This window comes from Crotalus tigris, unplaced genomic scaffold, assembly GCF_016545835.1.
Source record: "Crotalus tigris isolate CLP2741 ecotype Arizona unplaced genomic scaffold, ASM1654583v1 scf7180000017659.2616968, whole genome shotgun sequence".
NCBI lineage: Eukaryota > Metazoa > Chordata > Lepidosauria > Squamata > Viperidae > Crotalus > Crotalus tigris.
The window spans coordinates 378,360-399,560 of record NW_024096546.1 but is presented as its reverse complement, the minus strand read 5'-3'; the positions used below and the strand labels follow the sequence as shown (position 1 = coordinate 399,560).

The window sequence follows — 21,201 nt, the reverse complement described above, 5'->3', positions numbered from 1 at the left end:
TGTATTATTTAACAAATTATGAAATGTTCAAGCATATGAAATCTATTTTGTCTAAGGCTGTACTTATACCACATGCATATTCATAGTAAGTATAGTTAATTCAATTAACCCAATTTTACAGGTTCAGCTTATTGTCATAACATACTGAACATAAACTAATCAAATAAGCTGAATTCATTCCACATGGTATGCTAAAATGAAGTTTTCATGCCAATTTGATAGTAAATCTAGTTGCAATATAAATTAATAATTTCAATTAATTGAGGCTAGACTATGGAAAAAATGGGAAGTGGAAAAATTTCAGAACAGAAGAAAAATGAAAGGCAGATAGCTAAATCAGATTTATATTTATGGGTGATACTGAAAAGAACTGGAATGGAATACTACTTCAATCCATTCACTGATCCTAGCTACAAAAGAAGGAATAAAATAAGAAAGAAAGGAAGACTACTGTATATACTTGCAAATAAGCCAAAAATCTTAGGTGTCAAAATGCACCTAAAAGTTGGGTTTAACTTATCTGCAGATGGGTTTATCCATGAGTATATACAGTAGTACTTGTTAAAAGCATCTTTAAAGCTGCTCAGGATTGCTGTATTGGTGAGATAGGCAGCATATAGATTTTAAAAATAAATAAAGTCATGGATAAGCCTATCCATGGATAAACTAATCCTTGAATTTTTAATCAAATGGATTATCCAGATATAAGGCAATTGTGAAAATTTAAAGCTGTAAAAATGTTGAGGGGTCAGCTTATTTGTGGATGGTACATTTTTCATGGTATTTTGGTTAAAAATTCCTCAGTTCTTCAGGTGCTTTCTTGCTGAAAATATCTCTCCACTAGTGTGTCTTTGACTTCACATGACTGGTTCCTCATGGCAGCTTGCCCTGTAGACAGGTCTTAGGTGTCAATCTTGGGATTGGATGTTCTGGACCTGGCATATAAACAAGTATTGTTTCTTGGGCATTCTCATCCTAAGAATAAGAATAGCCAAAGATATACTAAGACAGTTTGCTACAGACTTTAATAAGGAACATCGATTTTAATGGCATATGTACAGTACCATACTTCTTCCTAATTTATATCTTGCAATTCTGTGTTGTCTATTAACTGATTCATGATCAAGCTAATAAAGCTATTGCATTTATACTAATAATCTTGTGATTGTTGCTGCTCAATCCAGTGTAGGACATATACAAATTTTGTGTATATCCTGATTTAAAAAAAAATTGGCAAGGCAAATTCTGGATTATTTCACTGTGTTTTGTTTGACTTTAGATCTAGGTTTGTTTGAAAACCAAATTTAGGTTTTAAAACTGGAATTCTGCACTGAAGAAAGAAGGTTATACATTATCTAAAATCTCAGGAAAGATTTCCCATTTAATTATTAAATACCATATGAAGTTACGTAGTCACATAATCATTCCAAGAAGTTCTGCAAAGAAGTATCAAAAAAGAGTCCTTCAGTTTTGTTCTGAAAGTATGAAAATATGAAAAATTCTAGTACATTTTAAATTTCTTTTTTCCACTCTCCCCTTAGAGCAGTGCTGGCTGTGGAATTCTGGGAGTTGAAGTCCACATGCCTTAAAATTGTCAAGGTTGAGAAACACTGCCTTAGAGGATCGCAAAAGTAGTTAGATTTTACTAACTGAAGACAGCTCCACAAAAAGCTGTGGAATGAAGAGCTGTTGAGTCGACTGGCTTTTTGTAATTTCTCTCCAGAAAAGGAGAGGATTTGAGATCACACAGAAGAGTTCCACACAGCTGCTCCTCATGAGGAGATTGCAACTCAACTATTTCCAATAGGTTTTGGCCTCTGGAAAATGAGGGAATAGCTGTCTTGCTCACACTATGGTCAGCACCATAGGTTTGCATACTTACTGTTTTAATTACTTTTGGATATTGCTTGTTAACTGCCTTTCAGCTATTATGAACATTCGGATCAATTACAAGTGAAAGAAATTTTAAATACAAGTTTAAGGCCTTTTTTCTGGAATAAATGGCAAACAATAATTTAAAAGTTTCATTTTAGAAAGTTACAAATGGACCAGGGTCCTGATGAATTTGAAATACGTTTTTGGAATTAATTATAAAGAATCCTTTTCATGAGAATTTTTTTGTTTTGAATGTTTTTTTTTTAAATAAGAATTTAAGAACTGGACCTAGACAGAACTAGAAAAACTAATAATTAGAGTTAAACTAGAAGAACACTCAAACTCAACTTACACATACAGAATGAAGAAAAATATTTTAATGTTGGATATTTTGAAGAATATTTTAGAACAATTGCCATAGAAGTTAATTTTAAGTATGTATGCCTCTATAGATAGAATGTGTTTCAAAATATTTTGCTGATATCAAGATTGAAATTATCATGATTTATGGATTTATAGATAAGACGTGGAATATGGGAAGAAAAGATCATTTTGTATTTTAAGAGAAGGTGATAACTTACTAAAATTGTTTATATTTGTAAAAAAGGAAGAAATTTTTTTTCTTATATTTATTTCCTTTTTCCTACTATACAGTATCCTTATTTTTTCCTTTCATTTTTATTTATATTTCTACTTTTTTTTCTTTTTGCTGGCATTTTTTCTTTTTTTTCTTTTATTTGTTTATATTAATTTTTACCATTGTAAATAGTAATCTTTAATAAAATTATTTTAAAAAATAATTCTTAAGATTAAAATTATTATTTTTTATTTTGTTCAGACTGGAAGGTAAATCTACCCAATCATTTTTCAGATTTGCTGTTCCAAAGGTCTCAAATAGCTTTAAGATGGTTAATAGGCAATTTATGAATGTGATTTGAAAATTTATTAAAATGTGGCTTGCAAATTTAGTGTCCTTTAAAAAAACTCTACCATGAAATTGTAAGCAAGATGGCTAATCCTTTTATCTTCCAGAACTCAACCCTATGGATAACCACTATTCTGTAGCCTTCTTGCAAAGATCAGTCATCCAATCTCCATCCTCTCCTTATTTGGAGAAGTTCCAAGAATTCAGTCAGTCACCAGTTCCTTGGTCTTTGCTGTAGTCATCAACTGTGCTTTTGTGAATATATCTTCAGTTCAGGATGCCTCCCCCAAATGCCCAGAATAGCTTTATTTCCAATTAAGTTATTTTTTCCAGCTGTCTCAGTGAAAAGTTTACAAATGTAGGAGGATAGAATTGGCATATATTGGTGACCTCTCAAAAAGAAGCAAGAAAAAAAATAGACAATAACCATAAACCACTGAATGCTAATTTATTTTAGTGGTTAAAATGAGAATCTTAGATTTTTTAGAAAGTAGCTATTCAGCTGCTTAACAATGTAACAGGCACTTTTCTTAAAAGGTTGGCACAAGTGTGAAAACACAGCAAATGGTATGCCAAGGAGCAATCTCTGAGCTACTGCATGATGCCAAGTGCAATTAGTGAAGTAAGCTGCTGAACGTATAATTACTAGGGGAGGGGGATTTCTGACTACAAATTAGTCAGATGGTTACACTTATGAGGAGAATGTGGAAAAAACATGAATGGGATATCAACATATGCATTTGCAAAATTACAAATCAAAGCTTTTTTTAAAAAAAAATCTTCTGTTAATATTTTCCCATTGATTCCAGATAGCTTCATGTGATATTTGCTTCTAAAGAATTCCCAGTTACATAAAAAAAAAAAAAAAAGCTTTGAAGAAGTAGAAGGAGGGAAAAATTGGTCATTTAATATTTAATCATAAGTATTTGTTGTTTTGTCTTTGTTTTACCCAAACAGGAATTTCTTTTCTTAACTTATTATTGTTTGTTAAACAGCAACAGATGGTCCGGCTTGAGCACATATTGGTTTTTATCATTATTTTGAACAAAATTAACTACAACACGGATATCTAAAACAAACAGTTTGTCAACTCTGACTTGCAACAGAAATCAAGAATAATAAAAAAAGTTTCTTCCAACATATTAACAACAAGAAAAAAAGCCAAGGAAACTGTAGGTCCACTAAAGAGGCCACAGGGAGAAAGCAGAGCTGCTTAACACATACTTTGTATCATTATTCACACAAAAAGAAACTACAGCCTAACATACCAAAAAAACCACTACAAAAGACAAACTAGAAACAAAAATTAAAATAAGCAAGAAAATGGTAAGAGAACACCGATCCAACCTTGATTAATATAAACCGCCGGGACCCAACAGATTACATCCCAGAGTTCTGAAGGAGCTGGCAGATGTTATCTCACAAACATTGCACCACAACTTTCATAAATCCTGCAGCACCAGGGAAGTACCTGAGGATTGGAAAAAGGATAATGTGGTTCCCATCTTCAAGAAAGGGGGAAAAAACGGACCCAGGAAACTACAGACCAATCAGTTCTGGGAAGATCTTAGAAAAGATAACCAAAAAACAGATCTGCAAACAACTAGAAGCAAACAAAATTATAACTAGCAGCCAGCACAGGTTTGTTAAAAACAGATCATGCCAAACAAATCTTATTTCATTCTTTGATAAAGTGACTAAACTAGTAGACCAGAGAAATGCTGTGGACATAGTATACTTAGATTTCAGTAAGGCATTTGATAAAGTAGACCACAACCTACTTCTTGGTAAGTTAGAAAAAGGTGGAATAGACAACATCACCACCAGATGGATTTGTAGCTGGCTGGCAAACCATACTCAACAAGTAGTCCTCAATGGCACTACATCCATATAGAGAGAAGTAAGCAATGAGGCACCACAAGTTTCCATCTTAGGCCCAGTACTCTTCAACATCTTCATCAATGACTTAGATGAGTGAATTGAAGGGGAACTCATCAAATTTTCAGATGACGCCAAACTGGCAGGAGTAGCCAACACACCAGAAGACTAATTCAGGATCCAAAAAGATCTTGACAAGCTTGAACAATGGGCCCTATCCAACAAAATGAGTTTTAATGTGGAGAAAAGCAAAGTTTTACATTTCGGTAGGAAAAATCAAAGGTACAAGTACAGACTGGATGAGACCTGGCTTAAAAACAGTAACTGTGAGAGAGACCTTGGAGTCCTAGTGGATGATTACTTGACTATGAGCCAGCAGTGTGCAGCAGCAGCTAAAAAAGCTAATACAATCCTGGGTTGTATAAACAGAGGCATAAAATCAAGATCACGTGAAGTATTAGCAACAAAGCAACAGAGCAACAAAGATGATTAGGGACTAGAGGCTAAAACATATAAGGAACGGTGGCTGGAATCTGGTATGTCTAGTTTAACAAAAAGAAGGACGAGGGGGGACATGATAGCAGTGTTCCAATATCTCAGGGGCTGCCACAAAGAAGAGAGAGTAAAGCTATTCTCCAAAGCACCTGAAGGCAGGACAAGAAGCAATGGATGGAAACTAATCAAGAAGAGAAGCAACCTAGAACTAAGGAGAAACTTCCTGACAGTTAGAACAATTAACCAGTGGAAAAACCTGCCTCCAGAAGTGGTGAATGCTCCAACACTAGACGTTTTTAAGAAGAGACTGGACGGCCATTTGTCTGAAATGGTATAGGGTTTCCTACCTGAGCAGTGGGTTGGACTAGATGATCTCCAAGGTCACTTCCAACTTTACTATTATTATAAGCAATGGATAGGCAGACCAGAAAAATAATGACAATGAATCATGCCCTTCATCCACGCAGTGTTGTTGTTATTATTATTATTAGTAGTAGTAGTAGTAGTAGTAGTAGTAGTAGTAGTAGTAGTAGTAGTATTGCTTTATAAAAGACCACGCCTGGAATACTGCAGCCAATTTTGGTCACCATATCACAAAAAAGATGTTGAGAGTTTGGACAAAATTCAGAAAAGAGCAAATAAGATTATCAAAGGACTGGAAACTAAACCATATGAACAATGGCTGCAGGACTTGGGTTTGGCTAGTCTAAAGAAAAAAAGAAATAGGGGAGACATGATAGCAATATTCCAGTGTTTGAGGGGCTGCCACCAAGAAGAGTGGGTCACATTATTCACCAAAACTCCAGAGGGCAAAACAAGAAACAATGGTTGGAAACTGATCAAAGAGAGAAGCAACCTGAAATTAAGGAGAAACTTCCTGACAGTGAGGACTATTAACCAGTGGAACAGCTTGCCTCCAGAAATCATGGGTGCTCCATCACTGGAGATTTTTAAGAAGAGACTAGACACTCACTTGCTTGAGCAAGGGGCTGGACTATTATATTCAAATACCACTCCTGGTATTTATCTAATGGCTTTTGAATTTCTTCTACAAGGCCATCTCTATAGAGAATACTCAGTTGGTATGAAGTCCTATGATTTCTTTATTTGGGTATAATATCAGTGAAATCAAAGGAGCTTAGTACATAATAGACAAACATAGATTGTAGTGATAGCTTCTACCAAGTTTTTAGTAGGCATTAATGGAAAGTGTCCAGTGTTATTTGTCTTAAAAGAGAAATAATTTAGTTCTGTCAGAGTATATTCAAAATATCATTATGCAAATATTTAGGGAACAGAAACTGCTTATAAGATTATTCTTAGAAAATCTGAGACCTGAGCTTTTGGAACAGAGCTAGATATTTCCATGTCCAACTTCAGGATTAGGAAACTGATCATAATTAAGTTTGAAAAGGATGACTATTAAATTTCATGAACGATTAAATATGTGATCAGCTTATTATATATGTAAATGTGCATGAATCTAAAAGGTTGTAAAAATTTGATGTGTTTTTAATATTTTGATTGCACCTTTACTGAATGTGTCTGTGCATGCCATTTATTAATTTAAAAAAAATACAAATTAATTTTGGATATAGGACTATGCAACCAGTATCTAGTTATACTGTAGATATTACAAGCAATAATTGACCCATAAAGTAGCTCTTAAAAATCAAAGCCTTAAAATGGAATTTGGGTGGTTATTCCTAATTATTACTTAATCTGTTTTGCTCTTTAATACATATCTTTGAAATAGCCAGGTTGTCCCAATTTGCCCAGATAAACCTTTGCTCTCTTTGTCCCTCCCTCAAACACTTATGACTGGTTTTGTAGATAACTGGGATATCAATGAAATCATATATTCGAATTCTATGGAACCTATGTATTTGCAGCTGTTCCCATCAAAGCTTTTCTCAACTAGTGGTCACAAAGAATATTTATATAAAGCTTCCTTTACCTGATTAAAAGTAATCACAACTAATTTATCAAGCTTTCTTTGTTGTTTCTGTTTTTTAAGGACAATGCTGATGAAATGCTTCATAAGTATTTTGAAATGGACACATGGAAGATATTAGGAGAAATTGAGCTATTTCTGTTTTCTGGAGACAAACGTGTTGAGCTTCTTTGATATGTCTTTGCAATCATTATCTCATCAGATATTTATACCCAAAAATAATCCACTCTTTTTACAATAAAGGAAGTGCAGACTTTGGCAAATTATAGGTACATATAATAAATCAGTGTAATATCCAGCTTATCCATCATGTCAATCTAAAGTTGCCATCTCCAGCTGAAATCAGTACTAGAAATTTCTTTACAGCTATGTGTCACATGGTCTACCTGTATTTTTTATACTTTCATGAAAATCTTAATTCTTAGGCATACATTTCCCAAACAAATGTATTTTACTATACACTTTTTTTTTGGGGGGGGGGTGAATTGGACAACTCTATCATAAAATTCAGAGATTTATCTTTTCAAAGATTAATCATTTTGGTTTGCATACCATAAATGCAGAATTAGGTATACATAAACTGTATAAAAATGCAAATAGAAAACTATCTCTATTTAAATTCCATTATGCTTCAGATCAAAACTATGCTTGCAAAGAACATTTTATATTTACATACATAGAGACAGAGAGACTGAAAAATCCAGAATTCTTTTTTAAAAAGTAATAATTGATTACTTTGTGAAACTCTAGCCATTCATTTACCTGATATTATCCAATGGACAAAACTGAAACTACACTAAGAAATGTAAGCAAACACACTTTCTGAAATATGAAATAGCCAAAGCAATATTCAATGACTTGTCTTATAAAAATAAGCTGCTTGGACCATATTTGCAGAATAAAACATTTTTTCTCATTGAAGCAAAACTGCATTTGACTAGAAATACATCACATCCTGTCCCTCATGTACTAGAAGAGAGTTCCTATAGCAGGGGTGTCAAACTGCCGGCCTGTGTTATAGATAGCAACTAACACCTGCAATAGAAATACAGGCAATCCCTGGTTTCTATATGTCAGATGTAAGGATGAACTGTAGATACAAATCAACTGCCTATTGTTAAAAATGGTGGATAGTGTTCTCCTTCCTTGAGTCAATGAACTATTGAAGACACACAATGTTTTCAGGAACTGCTGAAGTCACTGATTTTTTAATATATAGCCTGCTTTCAGTAGTTTTCTGTGATTCCTAAAAGTATTGCATTGCTTCAGCAGTTTGTGGGCTCTAGGAAGAACAGCAGTGTCTGGTATTTTCAATAATAGGCAGACATTTGTATGGATCAGTTCCAACTTATGTAGAAATTCAAGTTAAAGACACAATTGGAATGGAACTCACTCTTAACCCAGGGAGTGCCAGTACAATATAACAAAATTAGTAATAGGAAAGGCTTTGTACCAGTAGAACCAAAATACTTGCTAAGACCAAGAGGCTTAAAGTTCAAAATGTAAACTCTCTCACTTTAAAAAGACAATCCCAATGTGGGTACCTGGCAACCTCTATTCCCCTACTCCCAAAACAAAAATACAACCCATATGAGTAACTGTTGTATATAAAAAGAAACTTGTCAGCCACTTATAGTTATTATGATTCCTACTTCAAACCTCAGAAGTCATCAGCCAGCCATTATTTTCCAAATATTTAGAAAAGGAAGAAGTAGTGATGAAACCAAGCAAAGTGTCTTCAAATATTACTTTGACAATTAGATAGATAGATGGATGATATAGGCAGACAGACAGACAGACAGATGATAGATAGATAAAACAAATGATCAAGACTGTTTTGTCTTTAAAAAGAACATTTGATGTGGATTGTTTTATTTCTGGCTAAAGATAAATGTGTGAAGTGATCTATTTAAAGGCTATAAGGGGCAATGAAACAAAATGAAAAAAGTACAACTGTAGATTTAAGTCTCATCCTGAGCCTTGAACCTTTGTTTTCAGGCCTTCACTTACTTCAGCTATCGAGATACATAATAGTTAGATTTATATGCCATTTAATTTTCAAGGTGAGTAGTTGCAAAAGAAGATTGACTTTTACTGACATATTCATTGACAGGCAGAATTGTTAGGGCCCTTAACAATGAATTGTGGCATTGAAAAGTAATACTCATATAATCTGAGTCTTAACAAAAATAATGTATTTTTTCTGACAAAAAGAAAGATCTGGAAATACTTTTTCATCCCACATATATTTTAATTTGTAAATTTAAATGTTAGTAATTGTTTTTGTTCCAGTTAATATCATACTTAAACATGGGCAAGATAACATGGATTAATTTGGCAAAAAGAAGATATATGTTGGGATTACCAGATTTGGGCTGCAAAAATTTCTATTTGTCCAGTTCTGGAACCCTGTTCTATGCATTATCTAGATCTTAACTCCTTACAGAGGTTTATCTTAATTATCCCAATTGACATAGTCCAGTCTTAAGAAAAAAATGTTAAAACTTCTTAAAGTGTGCCTGCATAACAAGAGTGCAAGGTAATCTAGAGACATGGTCTGTTCTCATTTTATATAAGTATACAAAGATGAGAATATCCAGTATGATCAGGTTATTTAATTGGTATAAATAAAACAGAATTCTGAATCTAACTGCTCCTAGCTCAGTAAATATCAGTAGCTTGTTTTAGTATCACACATATTTAAATTAAAGCTGCAGTTAAAATTTACAACAGAAGCATACCATCAAAGCTACAAGAATAATAAGATATAGTTGATATACTAGCATAAAATTTCAGACTCAAGAGAGCAACCCAGAGTTGCCCTGGAACAAACCTGACATTCTGTTTGATGGATGGCCTAAATAGCTCATCTCTACTGTCTCGCAAGGCATCTTGTTTAAGTCTGCAACTTACGTCATTATCTGAGTTTCTATGCCTGGCTCCACTAGGGACCCATCCACAAAGAGTGGTGCTGATGTGAAGCCATATTTATTCCAGGTCCTTCCTTCATCGAAACTCACCCTGAGATTGAAAGAGATAAGATAAAGACACATGAAAATGTTTCACTGGAGCCATTTCCAAGGTAATTAAACAATGTTTTTGACTGATGAGAGAGAGAGAGAGAGAGAGAGAGAGAGAGAGAGAGAGAGAGAGAGAGAGAGAGAGAGAGAGAGAGAGAGAGAGAGAGAGAGAATAGTTGGATTTTTAAACAGGCATCAATCTTCACAATCTTCCATATTATTAATACTCTGGTTCAACATACTTTGAAGGGGTAATACACCACAATTAAAGTAAGTAAGTGACAGCAATGTTTGATTAAAATGATTGGTCTGATTAGAGGAAAATAGAAGATCATATACAATAACATGCACAGTGAATTATTGTGTGTTTCTTTCCTGCTTGAGGTCTGGTGCTATTTATAAAATTCAACTACACTTCTTTTTAGAATGACCATGAAAAAATATTGTGGAAAGCAAACATTGTATTAAACACAAACAAGAACTTTAATTAGTGCAAACACAGTTGTTCCATAAAATAAGAATTTTCAAATTTGTAACCCTAAATAAAATATGTATCAAAGTGAGTGATTAGTGCTAAAGTGCCTGAGGATTTCTACATGTTTGTAACATCTTTAAATGGCATATGTGGACAATTCTGAATTCTTAATTGTAAACCATCCAGAGTCATTGACTGAGATGGGTGACCAAAGAAAATGCATGCATGTATGTATTCTCCACAAATGAATGAATGAATGTTGGTATTCTTATGTGAGATCTATTCAAATAATGTGAAAATATCATGAGATTTGGAGCAGGAATAATGCCCACAACCCGTTTTTTACATTCTTGGATATGATCTTAAATATGGAATCTATGAGATGGAGAAATCTCATAGATTTAATTTTATTGTGATATTACTTATACATCATTACCACTTCATTGTGAAAATTTCATCAATGGTGACCAGCAAAAAAAAAAAAAAAAATGGAGCCAATGCATAGTTCATTTAAGAAGCTGGAAAAATATTTCCATTGAATAAAATATGCTTTTGAGATTGTTCTTTATGAAATCTGATCCGCACCTCATGAACTAATCTACAAATGGAAAGTTAATCTTTTACACTTCAAAAATTTCCTGATGCAACTCTTTGTTTCAAATGCATTTCAAAATAGATAACTTGAGGAAAATAGGCATAGTAAATATGATTTACTATGATTTAAAAGTTCTGTATAATACATTTTCTCTTAAATGATCCTTTAATATTTAAATAAACAGCAGACTGAGTAGTGCAAAAAAAAAACAAAAAACCAAAAAACAACCCCACCATGGAATTTCTTTTGGAAGTACCTACTGCAATTATTCAAATTAAAGCAGCCTTGACAGATGTTTATCTTGAACTGCCCAACAAAGGGGACCCATCACGTTTATAGGTAATTAACCTCACTGTTGCATTGCTTTATAAAGAGTTTTTTTTTCTAACGTTCAATCTGCCTTCCTGTAAATTAAATCCATTATTCCATGTTATGATCTCTAGAACAATGGAAAACAATTGTTGAGTTTCTTTGATATGTCTTTTTATTTTTTTTAACCTCAACATGCAGACAAAATTTCATCTGTAGCTAACTGTTCACTAGGTTAAATAAAATGTTCACTTATCAGCCACACCTTCTCCCATTCATCAAGAAGATATGAAAAAAGTCAGTCATTAGGTAGCAATAATCCAATCCAATCCTATTTGGCCTTGGAAAGTTAACCAAATAATCCATTTGAAATTTTAAAAGCCTAATGAGGAAGACATATGATAATCAGCAAAACTTAATGAGCTTTCCACATTCCCATCTCCCAGCCACTACAGCTTCACGATGATGAAAAAATACTCCGCTTTTTCAAAGTCTTGCAAGTAAGAAGGAAATTTTGACTTTTATCAGTTTTGCTGATAACTATGTTCTATCATCTTTCCTCAATTATCTGAGGGTTTTCAGAAAAAGAGATGGATATACAGAGACAAAGAGATTCTCTATCTATCTATCTATCTATCTATCTATCTATCTATCTATCTATCTATCTATTCTATTCTATTCTATTCTATTCTATTCTATTCTATCTCATATAGCCACCCATTTCAGCAGAAGTGATTTTGGGTGGTGTACAAAAACAAGGAAATTTATATGTATTTATAAACTAACAAAAAATTAAGTTTTGATTTGAACAATATTCTGTGTCAATAATATCTACTTGTTTGGAGATCATTGTGTCATGAATCTTTTTCTTTCTTTGTACTCTTTATTCTATAGTTTTATGTTCTTTTTAAAAAGTTTTATAAATTTTATATAAACAAGGAAGTGGGTATCTCCTTTGAAGCTTAATTGAAATCTGATGAGAAACAAGGTCTGGTTTTTTAAGATACTGAATTACAGTCTTCAACAGAGGCATGAGGACTGACAATACAATCTAGTGTAATATTGGCTGATTATTACATTTATGTGTTGTTTGTCTGAAAACAGGCTTTTGAAACAACACAAAATAGTATGTCAATTAAAAAATACAAGATATGAATAGAATGCTTATAGGGACTGAATGAGTAGATCCAAATAAAGTTATAAAACAAAAGTGATATAATCTCATTTTTCCTATAAGAAATAATTTTAAATAATGTTTCTCAACTTTTTGCATACATACTGCCTTATCAAGATTATTTTAATTGACACATATAATGTTGACAATATCAATTCTTGAAAGCTAGCCAATTGACCTCACAATCTTGTCCATTAAAAAAATTCAGGAGCTGAAACATCTACAAGAAGCAAAGCAGAGCATTAAGTAAATTTATTAAGCAGCAATGCTAATTGTACAGATGGAAATTCCATTTATCACCATAGCAAAGATAATCCTACTTTACTAAATAAACCAAAATAACATTTTCCTAGTTATATATATGCATGAGATGCATTGCTGCCTTGTGATTTCTACTGATGACATTTGTTCATTGCGTAATCAATGAAGACTCCAGTCCTGGGCTTAAATATTAGCTTCAAAAACTCAATAAGACTTATTTTTGTTTTGAATTGTTTTTCTTTGTAATTGACTTTTTAAAAATTGTGCTGGGATTATATGTAGTGCTGTGATTCTGATCAGCATTTGAAAATGGATTGCTTGCCATCTTGCTTTCTGGAATTTTATAAATTTTTGCAGGTGTCTCTATCAGACCTTTGGGATAGATCAGGTTAAGAAAACAAATATACTCATATTGTTATAAGGTTGTAGTGACAGAATCTTGCCAGTCTGAATGTAACTCCCCTTTCCCTGTCTTTATCTATAAGAGGTCAAGTCTACAATGTTTTCTCAAATTACATTTCTGCTTTGGATTCAGATTTCATTTATCTGAAACCTGCGGCTCTTCCTCCTGTTCCTCAAAGTTACTCCCATAGCCCATTTAACTTTTCTACTTTATTTGCTAGTCTAAGCTCTTTGTAACCTTTGAAAAATATTCAACAAAAGAAAAAAGAACCAATGCAAAAAAAAAACAAGGATTCCATTGCAAAACACACTGCAAATTATATTTGTAACTACTACTATCAGCAGTAGTAGTAACTAGTTATTACTTTTGGATACACTAGTATGAGGTTCAGCAAAGAGCATGGTAAAAGTAAAAAGAAATTCACCACAGATGTCGAATAGGCATTGATGTGTGTTTCATGGCCACAAGTGCTCCACCCCAATCAAGAAACCATACATTGTATTCTTCCTCAAAGATCTGCAAATGAGAAAGGCACAGCATAAATTCTGCATTCCTTTAAAGAAACGTGAAATAAATACGTGACAGAAAAACCTGTTTATTGAGCTTGATGAAAGAATTACCTGTCTCCAGGAATTTCCACCATCTGAAGAAACAAACATGCCAACCTCAGTATATGACAATTCTGCACCCACATTGCCTGAAATATAAGGATATATATATATAAATAAATAAGCTCCCGTATGGCTTAAGAAGAATAGCATATTTCACCAGCAGAAAAACAATTGAAAAATTGTATTTAAAAAATTCTATTGCTTTAATTTGGAGAATACTGCAGAAACAGGACAAACTAAAGGAATGAGTGCATAAATACATTAATGTGTAGAGCTACCTAACTGAAGCACTAGGTCCATTAGATCTATATTTGCAGTGAGTAATTCCAGAGCTTATTTGCAACAGGGTTAAACTACTCTTAAAAGGACTTGATTAATTTTTGGAATTCAAAACTTTGACTTAGCTGCTTTGCTAAGCAGATCATCTGTGCCCCTTCATTTGGACCTCATTCATTTACATACTACTGCTCCACTCAAAGTTAAAGAATGGAATATCTCCAGATCTAGATTGCACCCATAGAACTTCAGTCTAGATAAAATTGAATCAGAGATAATTTAGCCCTATCTGAACTTACATTGGTTCCTATCTGAACTAGACACTGCAACAGAATCTCAACAGCCTCTCCTGGCTGACCTAGAGTTGAAACATACAGCTGGATATCATTAGTGTATTCATTATATTGAACTCCAAACTGATAAATGACCTCACCCATAAACTTAATGTTGCATAGGAGGAGAAAAAAAGGTCAAGTTTTGTGGTAACCCGTAAATGAAGAGCCTAGGGAGCAATCTCTCCCTTCAACCAATACCAAAGTTGGCCTTAGAGGAAGGAATATAGCCACCATAAAAAAGTGATCTCTATTCTCAACCTTCCAGAGTGAGCCCTGAATGAAGCATGGTCAACGTTATCAAAAGATAACTGAGAAATCAAAGATAACAAGGATGAGAAATGAACTCTATCCCACTGGTCATCTAAAAACATGTTTGTCCTGGACTGAAGCTAGTTTAGATAATCTGCTTCCACATTCTCTGAAAATAAGAAGCAAACAGAACCAATGAAACCACCTACAATTTAATTGAAATAAAGTTTTCCTAAATTACATATTTGATAATGAAATCAACTTTGAATTGTTATTTCACCATAAGAAAAGATAAAGTTAAATGAAAACTATTTTTTTCTGTTTTGTTTTATCTTAAAAATGAAAGGAAGATAAAGTCAATTCCCAACTTTTATCACTTCAGAGCAGGCAAAATAAATACACACTAATGAAAATGTTAATTGAGCTTCTGACATTTAATGTTGGAAAATGAAGAATGAAAGCCCAGATGCAGCTTGACACATTCCTACTAGTGAATAGAAGGTGCAGCTGCCAACTTGCAAAGACAAATAAATTGCTAAAGAACAAAACCTGAAATTTAGGTATTATTATTGATACAAAAAGTCATCAGAAAAGTTCTTAATAGCAACTATTAAAATGCACCATTTAATAATGTCATTTTTAAATGAACAGACTTCAAGAATTATTACTTGCATAAAATTTAAACAGAGATTATTATAGAGACTATTTCTGAATATACTAGGAAGTGAAAAAAAAATCCTGTGCTGCATATAAACATTGCATATGTCCAAACTTCACATGCCCAAACTTCAAACTCTGCCATTGCTGCAGATAATTACAACAGAAATCCAGGAAGCTTTCTCTCTTTCTTTTATTTTCCCAAGTATGAGTGATTCTATGGATACCTTAGAGAGCATGTATTTGAGATGCTTTTTATGTTTGGGATGGTATACTCACATCCCCAACCTCAACACAAAAAAAACCTGGTTCACTTCTAAGTTTCTTAAAAATACTATTTTAAATCTGCTATTTTTTAAAATAGGTTATTATAGACGAGTAAGCAGTTTGTTCATTGTGAGTCTGAATCTTTGGTATACTTCCATCAAATATGTTCTTATTTAGAGAGAAAATTATAGCTTTACTAATAGTTTAATTGATTCCTAGTAAACAAGAGCTCTGTTAGCCATCTTCATTCTGGATTTCATTGCTAATTTAGTGATTGCTTAATAAAAAAAATCACTAACCCTTTCCCTATGGAATTATTGAATAAAGAAGACACTCATACTTTATAAATAATGCAAACAGAAGCTTATTTATGGTGTATACTATGTAGTTTATTTCAATAACTGTTTAAAGCTATCTGAACTTTCTGTTCAATTAAGTCTGCTGATAATTTTGATGGTGTTTTCAGGTGTATGATCCCTTTTTCATCTCTGTAAGAAATACCACATTGCACATAGCATGCACAAAACCAAAATTTTGTGCTGAAAACCAACAGTCTTGTTTCTATATATGTAGATAAGGAGTTCTTCCTAACTTCTGCCTACCATCTTCATAAGCAAATGACAGTTTTCTTGATTGGAAAGGAAAACAAAACAAATGGATGAGTGTAAGGAAAAGTTCTTTTTCAAGGTTTGATCCAGTTATGATTGTAGATCAAAGTACAAAGCTTGTTTTCCTGTATGTTTTCATAACTAAGAGGTTTACATTTCAATATCCATTCAATTTAAAATCTAATTTCACACTATATGTCAAATCTAACAAGTTTCTATAGAGAACTTTGTAGCTTGTAGCTATCTTTGTCTTTTTTATGAGTTACTGATATAAAGCAGACATAGATTACAAATAGTCCTAATTATATAATGCAGGTCTTCTCTAGAAAATATCATGTTAGAAAGCCAATCTGGTAATACTAGTTGTTCAGAGAAATCTATCAGTTTATTAGTCCATTGCTGTTTCTTAGACTGAGCTATGTGAATTATACTACTACCTTGTCACTCACCAATCTAGTCAAAGAAACACTTTAAGTCTGAGCATGTAACAGCCATATTCAGATTTGTTATGGTCATGAATGTAATAGGATAATAGCGAGGTTCCTATAAAAAGCAATATGCCAGCTGTTTGACATTTCTGGGAAATTACAGAACACATGTCAAGGTATAAACACAAGTTATCTATAATAACAACAATTCAACATTTGTTTTATAACCTTGGACAGCTGTCGCTGAACTGAATATGCTGGGTACCCTGCATCAAACTGGTTGATGATGGCCACCCTGATGAGACAGCCTACTGTGAGCAGGTAAGTGCAGATATACAGGTACTGTGATGGCTATCAAGGCTTGGGCACTGCTGGCATTTAACATTATCACAAGCTGTTATTAGAATAATAATAATAATAGTAGTGGTAGTAAAGTTGGAAGGGACCTTGGAGGTCATCTAGTCCAACCCCCTGCTCGGGCAGGAAACCCTACACCATTTCCGACAAGTGGCTGTCCAGTCTCTTCTTAAAAACTTCCAGTGTTGGAGCATTTACTGCTTCTGGAAGCAAGCTGTTAAAGATATGTTTTATGGAAAAGCACAGAACATCAAATACATGGCAATAGTGTTTCCAAGTTATTTTTGGTAAGGAAAAAGCTGTTCATCAGTTATGAATAATAATTCTTAGGTTCCAGTCACATATATTGTACATCTATTGCTAAGTCCATCTCCATTTGGTTTTATTGAAGGGAATGTCCCAATGTATATACAGTGGTTGCCAATCATTCAATTTCCAAACCATAATAACCCCAGTACAAAGCTTGAATAGAACATTGCTTAAGAGTAGGGGCACATTACACCACAGCAGTCCTGCTTAGATCTAGTAGAATGTATAGTAACATGATGGTGCTTTCAAGAAACTCTGCCACTGAATAACAGTCTGAGGGAGAAATTTTCTTTCCATATTCTGTAACCTGCCAGGCCTCAAACGAATCATGATAGTCTAGATCATAATCCAATATATGTGATGTATCATTTCAATATATCAATTGAAATGCTATTTCAACATTTGCACAAACACCTGGTTTCAGTGCTTAAGGATTATCCCTCATAGTGTCCATTGCTTTCCAGGATTTATCTCCATGTTTTAATATGGAATTGCTGTTTTAGTATGAAGACAATGCAGGCCAATAGGCCAAAGTAACAATAAAATAATATGTAGGAATGGATATAAGGGTCACTCCGATGACAGCAACATGGATTGATGCTATTTCACACATAATTGCCCTGACATCAGGATCAGCCCAGTGTTGGTATATAATAGCCTCAAAGAGAACAGTAACTAATAGACATGGCCAGACAGGTGGATAGAGAAAGATTGGAGCCAACTAAAAAATTAAACTATTCTGATCATAACATAATCAGCTGGATGTTTCAATGATCACCAGTGCAATTATAAAGCGACTGCAGTGTTTTATTTCTTCCAAATCCAGAATTTTATTTTCTGTCTTCATGGAGGAAGATTTAGAATAACTCCAACCCACAAAAAATATTTAGTGAAAATCCTGGAACTCAGCAGATATTGAGTTTTGATTGTAACCAAGTGACAGATCTCCATGACTCTTTTCAACTTCAGCTATAATTTAGAACCACAACTCCATGTATATATATATTTTTAATTTCTTTACTCTTACTTGTAAGGCACCTCTATTTATACAATATCTTACTAACCAGTCATAGTGACAGTGAACTTAACAGAGATCATATTAGGATAGACATAGTGCTTTGCACCTGCCCACATCATATCTTTACATTATATTCTTATATATTAATTACATACTATAAAGGGAAATATTTCAATCTTTATCTAAATTATGTATCTCTCTGTCTCCGTCTGTCTGTCTCTCTCTTTATATGTGTATATGTGTGTGTGTGTTTGTGTGTGTTTAAAAATCATTTGAAAGGAGAGGGAATCAATGCTATATATATATATATATATATATATTTGTTTTCTGAGGTTTTCGCGGGTATTTGTATGTAGGTCTTTGGTTGTTCGGGTTTCCTCCCCTAACCATTCAGAACACACCTCCACCCAATCAGAACACAGCCAAGCTCCCACCCAATCAGTTCATACCCCCACTGGCAGTTAAAAGGAATAAACAGCTAAGACCACACATTGCTGCTCAAAGCACGAAGCTGAAAGCACCAGCCTGAAGATGACGAATGGGACTTCGTCGAAACGTCGCCAAGACACTTCCAATTTTACGCGGGAGAAAACCCGAACAACCAAAGACCTACAAGACCTACATATATATATATATATATATATGTACCAGCCATTTGGAAACCCGCCCTATTGACAAACGACTCCCTAATACAAAAAATGATACCAGACCCACACTCACAAAAACCACACAGGATGTCACCACCACACATCCACGCAAAAAGCAAACCCAAAGCCACACCGATGATGAGGCACGACCACAAACCAGAAGCCAGACCAGAGCTGCATCATTAGCCACTTTAAAGCCCTCCAATCCATACATGAAGCAAACTGACACCCTCCATGAAATGAGGCACGACCACAAACGCGAAGCCAAAAAATAGCAAGGCAGCCCAAAATCTTAAACCCCTCTGCAACTCAGACTAACCTGAGCACAACCAAACAGAACACTCCCCCAGCCAATCAGAGCACAGCCAACCCCCCAGCCAATCAGAGCACAGCCAACCCCCCAGCCAATCAGAGCACAGCCACGCCCCTAACCAATCAGAACACACCTCCACCCAATCAGAACACAGCCAAGCTCCCACCCAATCAGTTCATACCCCCACTGGCAGTTAAAAGGAAGAAACAGCTAAGACCACACATTGCTGCTCGAAGCACGAAGCTGAAACACCAGCCTGAAGATGACGAATGGGACTTCGTCGAAACGTCGCCAAGACACTTCCAATTTTACGCGGGAGAAAACCCGAACAACCAAAGACCTACATACAAACACCCGCGAAAACCTCAGAAAACATATATATATATATATATATATATATATATATATATATATGTATATGTGTGTGTGTGTGTGTGTTTTCTGAGGTTTTCGCGGGTATTTGTATGTAGGTCTTTGGTTGTTCGGGTTTTCTCCCACGTAAAATTTGGATTGCTAGCAAAGAATTAACGGAGAACTGGAATAGCTATTTCGAACTCTTTAGTTCTTTTCAACCAGACATACCCTTCTGAGATTCAAACCTGGGCTGTCTGCATGTTAGGCAGCTGTATTAAACCTCTAGGCCACAGGCTCTTTCTCATTTTTGCCAGCTGTGTTAGGGAGGGAAGAAACAGGGGAGGAATTATCTAGAATGCTATATGTTACACCCTGTTGACCCAAATATGGGAAAGAGAAATCTTTTGCCTTGTATCAGCTCAAACTAGAGCCATCCACAGGCAGCAGAAGGGTATGTCTGGTTGAATCTCAGAAGGGTATGTCTGGTTGAAAAGAACTAAAGAGTTCGAAATAGCTATTCCAGTTCTCCCTTAATTCTTTGCTAGCAATCCAAATTTTAGAAATGTATATGATGTCACAGTTGTGACTGCTGCCTGTGGATAGCTCTAGTTTGAGCTGATACAAGGCAAAAGATTTCTCTTTTTCTCTTTCCCATATTTGGGTCAACAGGGTGTAACATACAGCATTATATATATATATATATATATATATATATATATATATATATATATATATATATATATATATATATATAGGTCTTTGGTGTTCGGATTTTCTCCCGCGTAAAATTGGAAGTGTCTTGGCGACGTTTCGACGAAGTCCCATTCGTCATCCTCAGGCTGGTGTTTTCAGCTTCGTGCTTTGAGCAGCAATGTGTGGTCTTAGCTGTTTCTTGGTATGAATTGATTGGGTGGGAGCTTGGCTGTGTTCTGATTGGGTGGAGGTGTGTTCTGAATGGTTAGGGGCTTGGCTGTGCTCTGATTGGCTGGGGGAGTGTTCTGTTTGGTTGTGCTCAGGTTAGTCTGAGTTGCAGAGGAGTTTAAGATTTTGGGCTGCCTTGCTATTTTTTGGCTTCGCGTTCGTGGTCGTGCCTCCTCTTCATGGAGGGTGTCAGTTTGCTTCATGTATGGATTGGAGGGGTTTAAAGTGGCTAATGATGCAGCTGTGGTCTGGCTTCTGGTTTGTGGTCGTGCCTCGTCATCGGTGTGGCTTTGGGTTTGTTTTTTGCGTGGATGTGTGGTGGTGACATCCTGTGTGGTTTTTGTGAGTGTGGGTCTGGTATCATTTTTTGTGTTAGGGAGTCGTTTGTCAATAAGGGCGGGTTTCCAAATGGCTGGTAGGCGGGAGGTATCATCTCGCTTGTTCATGCTGTGTGGGCGTTTTTCTATCTCGATGGCTTCTCTGATTA

At 34.6% G+C, this 21,201-nt stretch overlaps 1 protein-coding gene across 1 annotated transcript in view; it reads right to left on the bottom strand.

The window, feature by feature from the left end:
• LOC120304818 (VPS10 domain-containing receptor SorCS3-like) overlaps positions 1 to 21,201 on the bottom strand; it is a 319,187-nt gene that overhangs the window by 64,038 nt on the left and 233,948 nt on the right. Inside the window, exons 11-13 of the mRNA XM_039335790.1 lie at positions 13,985 to 14,061; positions 13,789 to 13,880; positions 10,041 to 10,148 (exon numbers count right to left, since the gene is read on the bottom strand). Of these exons, the coding sequence (XP_039191724.1) occupies positions 10,041 to 10,148; positions 13,789 to 13,880; positions 13,985 to 14,061 (277 nt within the window). The remainder of the gene's footprint in view (positions 1 to 10,040; positions 10,149 to 13,788; positions 13,881 to 13,984; positions 14,062 to 21,201) is intronic.